Below are 16,295 nucleotides of genomic sequence, written 5' to 3'. Positions count from 1 at the left end.
AACTTCATTTTTAATGAATCCAATATGGCCAAACTCTACCTTGGTTCTTCCAACAAATTATTTCTTTATGTACATTTTACCTCTACTTAAAAATATAAAAAAATCGAAAACAATGCATATTATTCTCTCTTTTTCAGGAGAATTATGGTTGATGTTAGATGTATATAAATGAACATAAAGAAGTATATATGTTTTAGACGAATGATTCTGCTGCTGCAACAATGCAAGTGATTTATATATAAAGAATATCTTCCGACAGCATCACAGGAGAAGAAGAAACCGGAATGTAGCCAAGAGAAACTTGCCGGAAAACCGAAAATATATCAATCAAACACTTAACACTGAGTAGTTAGTGCCGGCAAATCACCCTTGGCTGCACTCCACTTTCTGGTTCTTGGTGTGAGCTTAAGAAGATGAACAAAATGAAACCATTGTTGCATGAACAGTGAGCATGCACAGGTCCATGCTGAACCCATTTTGCAAGTGCAAACCCTGAAATTCATCCATTATTATATAGCCATGGAAGATAGAGACACACAGAAATTAGAATATTCTCTTGCAACTTGCAATTTTTTCCATCTCACTCTTCACTGTGACTATTAGTAGCCACATAAGGAGAGTGCCACGTGTGTGGCTCTGAGACCATCCACGATTGTTGATTCTTTTTATAATGTACACGGAGTTCTAGTTTGATTATGAACCATTCAAATGTTAGAGCTAGAAGTGATGAAATATATAAGTCATTATATTTTGCTTATCAAAATAAACGTTAGATGGTATGGTTTAGAAATTAATATTTGTGAAGGGTAATAGGTGCATTGATGAAAGCAACAGAGAAAGTGAAGTTGATAGAACATTTTTGAAGGGATGAGAATGCCAAGAAAAAAGGGAGCAGAACAAGAATTGCAGCAAATCCCAGAATGAGAATGAAGACCGTGACCGGCGTCATCTACCCTAGATGTTGGATGAAATAAAGAATTTAGGATTAAACATGATCGTGGTCCTTCAAGTGAAAATTCAAGTAAAAATTCGAATTAGTCTTTTATAAAACTTTAGCTAAATTTAGTCTTTTTAACTTCATAACTACGTGAATTTAGTTCTTTCAAGCAAATTGCATTTCATAATAACATCTGAGATGTTTACATCGTTTAACACATTTTTTGCTTCAATATTAGCTAAGAAACTATCATGAAACACATTTGAAGTGTCAAATAAACTCAACAAAATTTGGTTAAAATAACTAATTAAATTCATGCAATTTTGAAGTTGGGGGACTAAATTGGGTGTTGGTATCGCGCAGCGGAATATTTAATCTATGGTAAAAAAATCAAGAGGGGGGTGAATTGGATTTTTATAAGTCTTAACAAGTTTTAAAATTTATCTCAAAATTTAAATGATTAACTTAAAATAACAGTTACTTTAAATGCAAGTGCAGATAAATAAAGAGTTTAAAGGAGAAAGATGCACAAAAAATAACAGTTACTCGAAAACAAAGTTTTGCAGTGTTAATCGATTACCCAAGATGGTAATTGATTATCTCATGTACAAATTTGAACAAATATTTTTATAACTGCCAGTGGTAATCGATTACCTTTCAAGTCATTTTTCAAGAATCAAGTTATAACTGTCAGTGATAATCGATTATCTTATTTTTTGAGTTGGTAATGGATTATTATAAGTTGGTAATCGATTACCATACTGATTTTTGTGAAAAAAATGAGTTTCTCTCATAGGAGTTGCGAGCTGACTGTTGTTCTAACAATTTTGCACCTAACTAAAAAAAGCACCTAAGTAGAAAAAGTTTAAGTATATTACAATAAGAATCTTTAAACATAAACTATATTGTCTTCAATATCTTCAAGTGTTTTCTTCAGCATCTTTATCATCATCAAAATCTTTTAATCAATCTTTGTCAACATTGGGCCAAAGTTTCGAAGAGGAACTAATTCCAATTTTCACTGAAAGTTGAAGGACAAAAACATATTTAACCAAAAATTTATAAGAAAAATATATAAGAATATAAAAATCACAATTTATTTTTTATCACAAATATGTTAATTATTAGTGTTTTCTTAGAGGTGAATTGAACTTACAATTTCTATCACCCTCACCTTCAAATTAAATTTTCAGATGTTTGAATTGCTGGAAATAGGAAAAAAGTAAAAGACAAAAAACAATTAAGTGTATGTGTATTATTCCAAAGGTGCTTTTTTCCATTTTTGTTTATGAAAGAAAATATGTTTGTACTCAACCTTACAGTCTTACAGATCAAACGACTATACGTATATATCATTTCAACATTTTTTTATAAATGGTTCCACAATTTTTATATATTTCTCTCTAGTAAATTTAGTCAATTTTTTGAGAGATTATTTATAATGGTCTCATCAAATGTTTTTCTCTCTTTTCTTCTTGAACTTCACCCACACATTTTTGCTAATGTCTACAGAAATTTCAAATGAGCAATTAATTCACAAATTTGCAATAACATTGAAAATTCAATATTCTTTGCCTATTCAACCTAAAATAAAACTTGTCCTAACACAAAGCAAACCAACACGCAATTTGAGTTGGTCCCACCTAGCTATCATTTTCTGTCCCCCCTTCTCTTTTAACAGTTTAACTCTTTAACTTGACAGTAAAAAAAATAAGAAAAATGATTTTCGAAATCAAAACTGGTCTCTTAACATTTAATATATATATTTAGAGAGAGGTGATATCTTATTAGGCCCTTTAACGTTAATTAAGATTGAAATTAGTTTTTTTTTTCAAATTTTAATTTAATTTAATCTCATCGTTTTAGAAACGTGCAAAAATGGTATTTTAATCAAATCTGGTAAAGTTTATTATTTAACGTCTTAAATGTTAAATTCACATATTTTTAAAATTTTTAAGTTAAGGGACTAAATTAAGTTAACGTTTCTAAAAATAATTAATTTTAATTTTTACTAAAAGTTAAAAGATAAAAACAGATTTTAAATCTTAATAAACACTATAAGAAGAGAGAAAAAAAATTAAATGTTTTTAGTCCGTAAATTTTAATATAAAATTAGAATTTTTTTAATATTTTAATTTTTTTTGACATATTCAATGTATGTTAAATTGTTTATATGATTTTGACATGTTTTAGCTTAAATATTTGTCTCAAACACTATTTAAAAAGTTTAATAAGATTAATATTAATTTTTTAAAAATACTATATCCATTCTCATTTTTAATATTTAGAGATCAAAATATATTAAAATAATTTAGGATAGATAATTTTTAATTTGTCCTTAAAATCATATTCGACTATGTATAAATAAAATTAAGACGAATATGAATTATTGGTAAAATAATGGGAAATGTTGAATATATGAGAGTTAATGCATGCCACAACCAATTTGTACGTTCAGTCTTTAATGTTGTTGAAAATATGTGGTGACCACCATAGTATCTATCTCCTCAATTATTCATTTTTGGCCATAGAGAAGAACCAAGCCAAGGTTGACTCCATCAATATCAATTACTGTATTTGGCCAACACCATACTTTGTTTAGTATCTGGGACGAAGAAAGAAAAAACCAGTGTGCACTTGTTCCAATCCAACTCCATATTTTGTCTGAGTTGTTTTGGAGTTTTTAAATTCAATATGCTGTTTTTCTCTGTCTCTTGTTTATGTCTTTGTGTGATGTTTTACTTTGTCTTGAGGATAGTTAAAAGACAAAAACCTGTTGAGGAAGAACTCTCGTTAGACAACAGCACTCCTCAAATAAAGTATGATGTTTTTGTGAGTTTTAGAGGTGAGGACATCCGCGACGGGTTTCTTAGCCATTTGGTTATGGATTTTGAAAGGAAGAAAATAAATGCTTTCGTAGATGTTAAACTTGAGAGAGGAGATGAAGTATGGTCATCACTTGTACGAGCAATTAAAGGGTCTTCCATTTCATTGATCATATTCTCACAACACTATGCTTCTTCTCGTTGGTGTTTACAAGAACTTGTCACAATACTTCAATGTAGAGATAAGTTTGGACAGATTTTGATCCCTGTTTTCTACAAAGTGGAACCCACAGATGTACGACATCAATCATCCAAGAGTTACCAAGATGCATTTGCTAAGCATCAGAGAAAATATCAGACCAACAGGGTGCAAATCTGGAGAGATTCTTTGAAGAAATCTACTATAATATCAGGAATTGCATCATCAAAATATCAGTAAGTTTTCGTTTTCATTTTTATGTAAATCTTCAATGTTTTCTTGTAGTTAGAGCTATATGCTTATAATCAAATCGTGTTTTGCTTAAACTGCATTATTTTTAAGTTGTTTTAAGCAGAATGTATTTAGTAATCAAGCATTAACAGTATTGATCTCAAGTTATACGCTGCACAAATACGATACATGGATCTCAACATGTATCTGATAAATTGACTCGTTTATTTTGAAGTATCAACTACGAGTCCAACACAGATAGATGACTCAAATTTTCATAGATCTGAACACACTAATTCTTTCTTTGCATGCATGATATAGGGATGATGCTGAGCTGGTTAAAGAAATAGTGAAGGTTGTTCTGGAAAAGTTGGCTAAACCCTCAGTTAACCTGAAAAGATTGGTTGGAATTGACGAAAAAATTGCAACTGTTGAATCGCTGATAGGAAAAGAACCAGAAGACACTCGACTTATTGGAGTTTGGGGCACGGGAGGTATGGGCAAAACAACTCTCGTGGAAGAAGTGTTTAATAAACTGAAGTTTAAATATGACGGTTCTTACTTTTTAGCCAATGAGAGAGATCAATCAAACAAACATGGAATAATTCCTTTGAAGAAAAGTATTTTCTCTAAATTATTAGGATATGATGTGGATATTGACACACCAAATTCGTTGCCCGAAGATGTTGTTAGGAGAATTGGTGGTATGAAAGTTCTTATTGTTCTTGATGATGTGAATGATTTAGAAGACCTAGAGAAATTACTGGGATCTGTTGATAACTTTGGATCAGGTAGTAGAATAATTGTAACAACCAGAAACAGGCAAGTGCTTAAGGCTAACAAATTTGATGAGGAATACCAGCTAAGAAAATTCAGTTCCGAGGAAGCACTCGAACTTTTCAATTTGAATGTTTTTAACCAAAAAGATCATCAAAGGGAATACAATGAGCTTTCTGAAAGGGTGGTGAATTATGCCCAAGGCGTTCCTTTAGTAGTGAAAGTTTTGGCTGGTCGTTTACGTGGAAACGAAAGGGAAGTATGGGAAAGTGAATTAGACAGGCTTAAGAAAATGCCTCTTAGAGAAGTTTATGATGTCCTAAAATGGAGTTATAATGATCTAGATCGTAAAGAGCAACAAGTTTTTTTAGATCTGGCATGTTTCTTTCTTAGATTGCGAAAATCAGTGAATGTGGGTTCTCTAAAATCATTGTTGAAAGATGGAGAAAGCGACAATTCAGTGGCTGTTGATTTGAAAAGGCTTGAAGATAGAGCTCTTATAACAATTTCTAAGGATCACAGTTTACATGAAATGGCTTTGGAGATTATTCAATCAAAGTCAAGTGAGGAGAGTTTTGTTTTTATGCATGACAGTGTACAAGAAATGGCTTGGGAGATTGTTCGTAGAGAGTCTAGCACACAAGGAAACCGTAGTCGATTGTGGGATCCTGATGATGTTTATGAAGCATTGAAAAATAATAAGGTTAAACTCAAACTAATATTTCACTTCAGACATTGCTTTTGTGCCCTTTTAAAAAGTTGAAAAAGTTATGATGCTTTTGTGGCATTTAATGATGTTTGATTTTTCTTCGTGATGGTAGGGAAATGAGGCCATAAGAAGCATAAGAATTCAATTGTCAACAATTAAGAAACAAAAGTTAAGCCCTCATATATTTGCCAAGATGAGCATACTACAATTTCTGGAAATTTCTGGGAACTGCAATGATGATTTGTTCCATCAACATTATATTCTTGCTGAAGGACTTCAACTATTGGTGACTGAGCTAAAATTTCTTTACTGGGATCGTTATCCTCTAAAATCCTTGCCAGAAAATTTTTCTACCGAAAAGCTTGTAATATTGTCATTGCAACAAGCCAACATAGAAAAACTTTGGGATGGTGTGAAGGTAAATATGTTTATTTCAATGTTATCATTTTTTTTAGTAAACTGAATATAACATTTACTCAGCTGGTGTGTAACTCCATTTTGTTTAATTCTATCACAGAATTTGGTAAATTTAAGAGAACTTGACCTCAATAGTTCTCGCATGTTAAAGGAGCTACCAGATTTATCAAAAGCCACAAATCTTGAAGTATTGGATCTCATGTGTTGCTCTATGGTTAATGCACTTCCCTCATCATTTAAACATCAAAGCAAGCTTAGAATTTTAGATATGAGCTATTGCAGCAAGCTTCAAAATATATCAGATCTTCCCTTGTTACTAAAGACTCTAGATGTTAATAGTTGCAAATCTCTTCAAACTCTACCAGAGTTTCCTGTGTCCCTTGAAACTTTAGATGTTAGAGGTTGTAATTCTCTTCAAACTCTACCAAATCTCCCCCTATCCCTTCAAGTTCTAGACATAGAATTTTGCACTTCACTTCTAACTCTACCAAAGCTTCCTCCATCCCTCAAGATTCTCAAAGCAACAAAATGTGAATCTCTCCAAGTTCTACCAAAGCTCCCCCTATTCTTAGAAACACTAGAAGCCACAAACTGTGAATCTCTTCAAACTCTACCAGAGCTTCCCCAATTACTTGAAACTTTAGACGTCAATGGTTGTAAATCTCTACAAACTTTACCACAGCTTCCCATGAACCTTAAAATTATGGATGTTAGACATTGTGAATATCTTCAAGCTCTTCTAAATCTTCCACTATCCCTTGAAAGTCTAGATTGTACAGGTTTGGAATCTCTCCAAGCTCTACCAAAGTTTCCACAGTTCCTTAAAACACTAGATGTCAGTGGTTGCAAATCTCTTCAAACTTTACCAGAGTTTCCCTTGTTCCTTGAAAATCTAGATGTCAGTGGTTGTGAAGCTCTTCAAACTTTGCCAAAGCTTCCTATGGGCCTTAAATCTCTAGATGTTAGTGGTTGTGTATCCCTTCAAATGTTACCTGAGCTACCTCTATCCCTTGAAACTTTAGATGTCAGAGGTTGTGAATCTCTTCAAATTCTACCAAAACTTCCCATATCCTTAGAAACTATAGATGTCAGAGGTTGTGAATCTCTTCAAACTTTACCTGAGCTTCCATTGTCCCCAAAAGCTCTAGATGTCAAAGACTTTGAACTTCTTCAAACTCTACCAGAACTTCCCCTATCCCTTGAGACTTTAGAGGTCATGAATGGATGTGAATTTGTTCAAGCAATAACAGATCTTTCATTGTCAATTGAAACTCCAGATACAAAATTAAGCATTTCACTAAAGAATGCAAAAAATCTTCCTTCATCTCTTAAAACACTACAAGTCACTGACTGTGAGTCTCTTCAAACCTTACCTAAGCTTCCTCATTCCCTCATAACACTAAACACCCAATGTTGCTCTTCACTTCAAACACTACCTGAGCTACCACAATCCCTCAAAACCCTAAGTGTCAAAAGTTGTCAATCATTTCTATGTCTACCTGAGCTACCATTATGCCTTGAAACACTGGAAGTCAAAAATTGTGAAGCTCTTCAAAATTTTCCAAGACTTCCCCGATTCCTTAAAACTCTGGATGTCAATGGTTGCAAATCTCTTCAAACATTACCAAATCTTCCCTTGAGGCTTGAAACTCTAGATGTCAGAGATTGTGAATCTCTTCAAGCCATACCAAAGCTCCCATTGTCCCTGGAAACTTTGGATTTGAGAGGATGTGAATCTCTTCAAAAGCTACAAAACCTTCCCTTATCTCTTGAAACTCTAGATGTCACAGGTTGTGAATCTCTTCAAATTTTACCCGAGTTTCCCCAATCTTTGAAAACTCTACAATGCACAAAATGTGAATCTCTTCAAACTTTACCACAACTTCCCCAATCACTTAAAACTTTAGATGCTAATGGCTGCAAATCTCTTCAAACTCTACCAAAGCTTCCCCTATCCCTTGAAACTTTAGATGTTAGATGTTGTGATTCTCTTCTAACTCTACCAGAGCTTCCTCTTTCACTTCAAAATCTGGATGTCCGAGGTTGTGAATCCCTTGAAACTCTACCAAAGCTTCCCATGACCCTTAAATCATTAGATTTTAGAGCTTGTGAGTCTCTTCAAACACTACCAGAACTCCCCTTGTCCCTTGAAAATCTAGACGTTCGAGGTTGTGAAGCTCTTCAAAGTCTACCAAAGCTTCCATTTTCATTGAAAATTCTAGAAGCCACAGAATGTGAATCTCTTCTAACTCTTCCAGAGCTGCCCCCATCCCTTAAAATTCTAGATGTTAATGGTTGTAAGTCTCTTCAATTTCTACCACACCTTCCCCAATCCATTGAAATTCTAGATATCAGAGGTTGTGAATCTCTTGAAACTATACAAGAGTTTCCCTTGTCCCTTGAAATTCTAGATACAGAATTGTGCACTTCACTTCAAACTTTTCCTAAGCTTCCCTCTTCTCTTAAAACTCTTGAAGCAACAGTTTGTGAATCTCTTCAAACTTTACCAGAGCTTCCTTGGTCCCTTCAAACTCTAAATGTCCAGCATTGTTCTTCACTTCAAAATTTACCAGAACTTCCCATATCCCTTAAAACTCTAAATGTATCATTTTGCCAATCACTAGAGAGTCTACCGAAGCTTCCACTATCCCTTGAAACTCTAGATGTCAGTGGCTGCATTTCAATTCAGACTTTACCAAAGCTTCCCCTCTCACTTAAAGCTCTAAATGCTAAAGACTGTGAATCTTTGAAGACCGCGTTGTTTCCTTCAACAACAGTTGAACAACTAAAGGAAAATAGAAAATGGCTTCTGTTCTGGAATTGCTTGAACTTGGATGAACATTCTCTACTTTCTATTGGGTTGAATGCACGAATCAACGTTATGAAGTTTGCAAATCACCACCTATCTTCACCAAATCATGATGATCTTGAAAATTACAATGACTATGATGATAAATATGGTTTTTATCAAGCTGGTTACATGTATCCAGGAAGCAGTATCCTAGAGTGGTTGGAGAATAAGACAACAGAGGATTATTTAGTCATTGATCTGTCTTCTCATGCATTTTCCCACAGATTGGGCTTTATTTTCTGCTTCATCCTTGGTCAGTGTGAAGAGACAGAGATGTTTGAAAAACTTGAAGTTAACCTCATCGTAAGTGATGGTGATGGAGAGGGTCAAAAGGACAGTGTTGGAATGTACATAGATATTGGGTCCTGGACAATTGAATCAGATCATGTGTGTGTGATATATGACCAAAGATGTTCTGAGATGCTAAACAAGAGAGCTAAAATTCAAATAAGGTTAAAAATCCAGGTTTCAATTCAAACCAGTGACACAGGAACTACCATACTGTCCAATCCTGCTTTAAAAGGATTTGGGGTAAGCCCTGTTAGCACCTCAGCATATAAAAGTTTCATTCAACAAATGGGATTTCATGACTCAATGTTTCAATTTCATCAATCAAATTGAGTTGAGTTGTTCTTCTTATCATCCAGGTATTTCTTCAACTGGTTTAAAATCAAATATCTGATTTAGAAAAATATGTATTATTTCAAATTATAAGAACACAGTGACCTAAGACATTCAAGTTGTTAACGTTAATTTCCGAGTTCATGTGAGAATCAGTGTACAATTTCATTAAACAAATGGATCTTGGTTGTGCCTCATAATTTCCAGGTATTTTTATTTAAACGAGTGTTGATCACTTTGCGTTGTAAGAACATTCATTTTGTAAGATACGGAGGATTTTTGTGGTTTTGCAACTCATAAGTCACAGAATTGAGTATGATGAGACTATGATAATGATCAAATGGTTAAATTTATCATACTCTTACATGGACATTTGAAGTTCTCATTTGTATCAGCATGACATTCTATTGGAAAATTGATAAAATTATATTTTGTTACTAAACCAGTTACTCGTTTTAGTTACTAAATTAATCACTCACTTCTATCATTGAATTGATCATTGATTTCTGATACAAATCAGCCACTATAAATCAATGACATAGGATTGTGACAAACGTAGTTTACTTACTGGCTATATCAATATTTGATTATTTAGGCACCGAAATTTATTCGTATTTCATGATTTTTTTAGTGTGATGTATGAACATTAAACAAAGGATTATGTTTACTACACAATATATATATATATATATATATATATATATATATATATATATATATATATATATATATATATATATATATATACACACGTACTCACATTCATGTTAAAGCATACTTACTCTAATCCCTTAGAAGCAAGTTCAAAATCTTATGTTAAAACTCTAATTTCCTAGTCATTTTAGCATATAATTTACATTAAGATCACATTTCTAGAATGACCAAGAGATAATGTCTATCCCTAGATCATAACTCTTGGGTGTTCTATCCATGTCTAGTTCCAAATTCATTTTTCAATGATTCAGTAACAACAAATAACATGATATTCATATCATACACATTAATAATCAAGATAAAACAATTGAATACGGAAGAGATTATATTGTATAGGAAAAGTTCCATAGGGTATGAATTCATTACATCCAATCCTAATGAAAATAGAGATCAGCTACTCCTAATCACCTGAAACATACGGATTTGATGAATTTGCACGAGAGTAGATGAAAGAATTCGTTGTAATTTCATCCCACAATGTGCCCTTGACCGAGGTTTTTGAGTTTCTCTGCGTTTCCACATCAAAAGAACTAACTTCTTTTCTTTAATTCTCGACACTTAACCAATCAGAACTGTTTGTTTGCTGGGTGAGCCTTATCTCTCGCTGGCGAGATATCAATTAACTGCAACACAACTATTATGTCTCGCTGGACGAGTGGAGGAGATCTCGCTGGACGAGATGGTTCTGACATACAACTTTATAGTCTTCCATTTTTTTATACAATTACCTGTACATTATTTTTGAAGGGACGAGAATGTCAAGAAAAAAAGGAAGCAGAACAAGAATTGCAGCAAATCCCAGAATGAGAAGGAAGACCGTGACCGGCGTCATCTACCCCAGATGTTGGATGAAATAAAGAATTTATAAGAAAAATATATAAGAATATAAAATCATTTTTTTTTATTATCACAAATATTAGTCATTGGTTTTTTTAAGAGTTGAACAACGATCTCTCTGCCACCTCACTTTAAATTAATCTTTCAGATGTTTGAATTGCAGGAGCCAAAAAAGTAAAAGAGACAAAACAATTTAGTGCATGTGTATTATTCCAAAGGTGCTTTTTTTTCATTTTGTTTTTGAAAGAAAATATATGTTTGTCCTCAACCTTACATATTAAACGACTACTATGTCATTTCAACCTTTTTTTAATGGTTCCACAATTTTTATCTATTTCTCTTTAGTAAATTTAGTCAATTTTGGAGAGATTATTTTATAACGGGTCTCATCAAATTTTGTTCTGTCTTTCCTTTAACTTTATCCTGACAATAAAAAGGACGGAGACAAGTCTTATTGTCGGATATCTAATTTTAGAAAAAAAATTTATCCGTATAAATTCAACGGGTATCAATTTTTTTTCTCATCCACATTTTCATTTATACCCATATCTGTATGTGAACACAATTCAGGTAAAAAATGCTTTCTGAATGTAAACTTGAAACTGTGTTATTGAAATCAGCAGATTACTACGTTTAAAAGTTGCAGAAAATAAAAACTGCTCCCCCATACTGCCTTAATCCCTAATACTCAATTAGCATAAGACCGTTATGTAAACCAAAATATAAAAACAGCATTTAAATCTTCACATTTTAAAATAAACAAAACCCACTAACACTGTATCCGTACCTACTTTTTTACCATTTCAATATTAATTAATTAACTTTTATGAAATATATATTATAAAATTATAAGGAAACATAATATTATCACATATTTAATATTAAAAAATATATGTTTCTTCATTATCAAATATTTAGAAAAAAATTATAATTATATATTTCAATTATATATATTTTAAATTAGAATACTAAATAAAATTTCATGAGAACCAAAATATTTATTAAATTTATAAACACTAATGAAATCTAGTTGATAAAATTTGAAAATATTTAAAAAAAATATATAAAAAAAAAACAAATACTCAAATTAAAAAATATTTTAAATGTCTGTTTATTTTATTTTTTGAATTAAAATGAAATCTCTTATTTTATATACTAATAAAAGTTATAATATATCACTTGATCAAAATCACATAAAAAATAAAGATTAAACTTATAACAATATAATTTTGACATAAATATTTCATCTTTTGAACTTCAATATATGTTAGATAATCATAAAAATAATTCATGTCAATTACATTAAATTATTATATTATAACAAATAAAATTTATTTTACAATTATAATAAAATTACACGTAGGACAATAAGTTAAAAAATAAAAACAATTATATAAAAAATATAATATTATATATGATAAAAACAAATAACAAATAAAAATATTAGAAAAATATTAAATTTGTGTCTTAAAAATAATTTAAGAGACCATGGGATGAAATTGTATGAAGAAAAAAAATTCTATAATTAAGGATACGATATGATATACAATAGAGATACAGGTGTTGGCAAGGGTTTATGCCTTCAGGAAGTTTCTTATACAGGTATCCAAGTAAGCAGAAAAATCATCAAATTGAGAGCTGAGAGACGGGGAAAGCTCTTGTGGAGTCTCGATTGAATTGCAGGTACACGGCATTTGAAGGTCTGTGGGAAAATTTAATAGAGTTTGTTGACTTTCAAAATATTTGGTATCTGTAGTTTTAATGGATCGAATATGCTCAAGTATACTCCGAAGTGAGCAGCTTTCACAGAGGTTTACAATTTGAAGAGAAAAGGGAAGGTTGGGTGGAATTTGAAGTGAATAGCATGCAGAGACATTTAAAGTTGAAAGTAACGGTGGAAGCTCTGGTAGATTCTCAAGTGACTCGCAAAAAGCAGCATTTAGGGCTTGAAGGGAAAGAGGAAGGTTGGGTAGAGTTTTCAGTGATGCTGAGAAGGAGACATCTAAAGTTGTAAGGAAAGGAGGAAGCTCTGATATTGTTTGAAGATTGTCGCAAGCACGCATCAATAGACACTTCAATTCACTGTTTCTCCAAGGTGAACTTGGAAGTATGGTAAACGACATGCAGCGAGACAGTTCCAATGTCTTAAGTTTTGGCAGAGAGAAAATAGATGAATGCAGGCTTCTCAACCTATAACAACCACAGAGGTACAGTTCTTCAAGTCTTATGGCTCCTGATAAATCTGGAAGCTCCTTTAACTTCATGGCCCAATGGAGATTTAGTCTTTTTAAATTCGCTAGATTCTGTAATAACATTGAAAACAAATGAACATGTCACATGAACTGAGTCACTTAATGTTGCATTCCTTAAATTAACACCAATTTTAACTGTGAAACACACGTATATATTTACCTTCACTCCATCCCACAACTTTCTCATTCTGCTCATTCTCAATTCCAATATAACAAGTTTTTCAGCATTAAAACTCTCTGGCAAGCACTTCATAGGGAAATCCTCCCAGCACACAAATCTTAGTTCAGTGGCCAAAAAGGGTGCTCCTTCAACAAGAATAACTTGGTGGTAAGTATTTCCATCTACCCCAGAAATTTCCAGAAATTTTAATTTTCTCAGAGAAAAAATTTGAGGACTTAACATTTGCTTCTTATTTGAAGTCAATTGTACTTGTATGCTTTTAATGTCCTCACTAACCTGCCATCAATCCAGAAGAAAAATTTCAAACATGAAAAAAGTCACACATTTCCCACACAAAAAAATAAACCTTAATTAAGAGTAAGATATTGTATTTAGTTAGGCTTCAACCTTTTCATTTTTCAAAGCTTCATTGATATCATTGGGATCCCACAACCGACTGCGGCTTCCAGGATCTTCAACACACTCTTGACGAACAATCTCCCAAGCCATTTCTTGTAAACTATCATGCATTGATACAGTATTGTCCTCTGAGATTGTTATGAGAGCTTTGTCTTCCAGTCTTCTTAACTCAAAAGCCACTGAATTATCACTTTCATTGTCTTTCAATAAACATTTCAGATCACCCACCTCCACTGGTACAAGCAATCTAAGAAAGAAACATGCCAAATCTAGAAAAATTTGTTGCTCTTTGCGATCTAGACTATCATAACTCAGTTTCATTACATCATAAACTTCTCTTGGAGGCATTGTTTTTAGCTTGCCCAACAAACCTTCCCATTCTTCCTTATTTCTTCCATGAAGAAGATGAGCCAAAACTTTAACAACTAATGGATTGCCTTTAGCATAATGTACTACCAATTTTGATATCTCATCGTATTCCTTTGCCTCATTACTTTCACTAAAGGCATTCAAGTTGAAAAGTTCAAGTGCTTCGTCAGAACTAAACTCTTTCACTTTGTACGTCTTACTGACTCTGTTAATCCTAAGCACTTGCTCATCTCGAGTTGTCACAATCACTGTACTACCCATACCAAAATTATCAAGACTTCCCAACAGTTTTCCTATGTGATCTGAATCATTCACATCGTCAAAAACAACAAGAACCTTCATATAACCAATTCTCCTAACAATATTTTCAGGCAAGGAATTTGGAGTGTCAATATCTACTTCATGTCCTAAAAGTTTAGAAAATATTATTTTCTTCAAATGAATTATTCCATGTTTGGTTGATTGATCTCGTTCATTGGCTAAGAAGTAAGATCCTTGATATTGAGATCGTAGTCTATGAAATACTACTTCTGCAAGGGTTGTCTTACCGATACCCCCCATACCCCAAATTCCAATGAGGTGAGTGGCTTTTGGTTCATTACATATCCATGATTCCAAAGTTGCAATTTTTTCATCGATTCCAACAAGTCCTTTTGGGATAACTTGGTGTTTATCCAACCTCTTCAGCACAAGATCCACAATTTCTTTAACAACCTCAGCATCATTTCTATATATACGACACAAAGAGACATGAAGTGTGTGTTAAAATCAATTCGTTAATGGATTCAATTACTAGTGTGTGAGTCATATGTACAAGCTTCATGTTTGGCTGTGAAAATTATTATTTATATGTTGATATGCTCGCTTACGAATTTTCCATGGGAAAGGATTATAAGGGAAGTTACTATGAAATGTGATGGGAGACATAATGTTCGTTCAAACATATTGCATGTTATTATAGCAACGCGCAGCACTAGATTTTGCAATTTAAGAAACCATGTTATTATAACAATATGCATATATAGCTACAAAAACAATCAGAAAGTAGGGAACAATTATGGAAAAAGAAGAGCTTACCTAAATTTGGACGATTCAATTCCAGATAAATCAGCAGATTTTTTCAGAGCATCTTTCCACATTTGCACCTGTCTCGTATAGTTCAGTCGATGGTTAGCAAAGGCATTTTCGTAACTTCCAGATTGATGTCTTACATCTGTGGGTGCCACTTTGTAGAAAACAGGAATTACAATCCGTTCATATTTCTCTTTACATTCAACTATTTTGAGCACTTCTTCTAAACACCAACGAGAAGAAGCATAATCTGGTGAGAAGATGATCAACGAAATCGCTGATCTTTCAATAGCTGTAACAAGTGATGGCCATATTTCTTCTCCCCTCTCAAGTTTATCATCTACAAAACCATTTATTTTCTTCATGTCAAATGCCTCAGTCAGATGACTAAGAAAACCGTCACGGATTTCCTTGCCTCTAAAGCTAACAAAAACATCGTACTTTATTTCAGGAACATTGCTGTCTGACATGGTTTCTCCTTCTGTTTTTGAAATAACAGCCAAAAGACAAAGAAAAACAACACAGGTGAGAAATAAAGAAGGAACAAAGAGATAAGTGAAAGACAAAGAATGGTGTTGAATAAGGTGACTTAAATAGACTTATTTTAAAGCAAGTTGCATTGTTAAATCGCTCCTACCATCAGTTCACACACGCCAACCTGCTTTTCCTAATATTTTACAGAAGAAAAAACATAAGTCTTTCATAAATTAAGTAAATACTTCACGCTCCATGCTGGTCTGTAAATAGAACTATTTCCTTTCACCTACTCTCTCTTAGACTGGATTATACAGAGAAAAAAACCTTTTTATATTGGCAGGTCTAAAATATTTTTCAATTTATTCATAAATAATTCTAAAAATTGATAAGTTTATTTTATTTTTCTCTTTAACTATTACTTCTAGAAA

General features: G+C 32.7%; 2 protein-coding genes across 2 annotated transcripts; one reads left to right on the top strand and one right to left on the bottom strand.

Moving 5' to 3' along the window:
• The first annotated feature begins 3,481 nt into the window (after positions 1–3,481).
• On the top strand, positions 3,482–9,925 carry LOC114164115 (protein SUPPRESSOR OF npr1-1, CONSTITUTIVE 1-like). The gene is made up of 4 exons (XM_028048643.1): positions 3,482–4,197; positions 4,514–5,672; positions 5,791–6,096; positions 6,196–9,925. Exons 1-4 carry the CDS (start codon positions 3,632–3,634, stop codon positions 9,565–9,567), a joined length of 5,403 nt encoding a protein of 1,800 aa, XP_027904444.1. The 5' UTR covers positions 3,482–3,631; the 3' UTR covers positions 9,568–9,925.
• Positions 9,926–12,612: 2,687 nt separating this feature from the next.
• On the bottom strand, positions 12,613–16,001 carry LOC114164116 (disease resistance-like protein DSC1). The gene is made up of 4 exons (XM_028048644.1): positions 15,397–16,001; positions 13,939–15,046; positions 13,531–13,827; positions 12,613–13,421 (listed from the first exon to the last, which is right to left on the bottom strand). Exons 1-4 carry the CDS (start codon positions 15,858–15,860, stop codon positions 12,693–12,695), a joined length of 2,598 nt encoding a protein of 865 aa, XP_027904445.1. The 5' UTR covers positions 15,861–16,001; the 3' UTR covers positions 12,613–12,692.
• Positions 16,002–16,295: the final 294 nt, after the last annotated feature.

This window comes from Vigna unguiculata, chromosome 9 (genome assembly GCF_004118075.2).
Source record: "Vigna unguiculata cultivar IT97K-499-35 chromosome 9, ASM411807v1, whole genome shotgun sequence".
Lineage (NCBI taxonomy): Eukaryota > Viridiplantae > Streptophyta > Magnoliopsida > Fabales > Fabaceae > Vigna > Vigna unguiculata.
This window is presented reverse-complemented; position numbering and strand designations above follow the sequence as displayed.

Bases quoted from the DNA above. Each gene is read 5' to 3' on its own strand.
- LOC114164115 (XM_028048643.1), top strand. From the start codon at position 3,632: ATGCTGTTTTTCTCTGTCTCTTGTTTATGTCTTTGTGTGATGTTTTAC. The intron at 4,198-4,513 runs GTAAGTTTTCGT...TGCATGATATAG, and splicing joins ATTGCATCATCAAAATATCA to GGATGATGCTGAGCTGGTTA. The intron at 5,673-5,790 runs GTTAAACTCAAA...TCGTGATGGTAG, and splicing joins AAGCATTGAAAAATAATAAG to GGAAATGAGGCCATAAGAAG.
- LOC114164116 (XM_028048644.1), bottom strand. From the start codon at position 15,860: ATGTCAGACAGCAATGTTCCTGAAATAAAGTACGATGTTTTTGTTAGC. The intron at 13,828-13,938 runs GTTGAAGCCTAA...GATTGATGGCAG, and splicing joins AAGCTTTGAAAAATGAAAAG to GTTAGTGAGGACATTAAAAG. The intron at 13,422-13,530 runs GTAAATATATAC...ATGTTATTACAG, and splicing joins AGTTGTGGGATGGAGTGAAG to AATCTAGCGAATTTAAAAAG.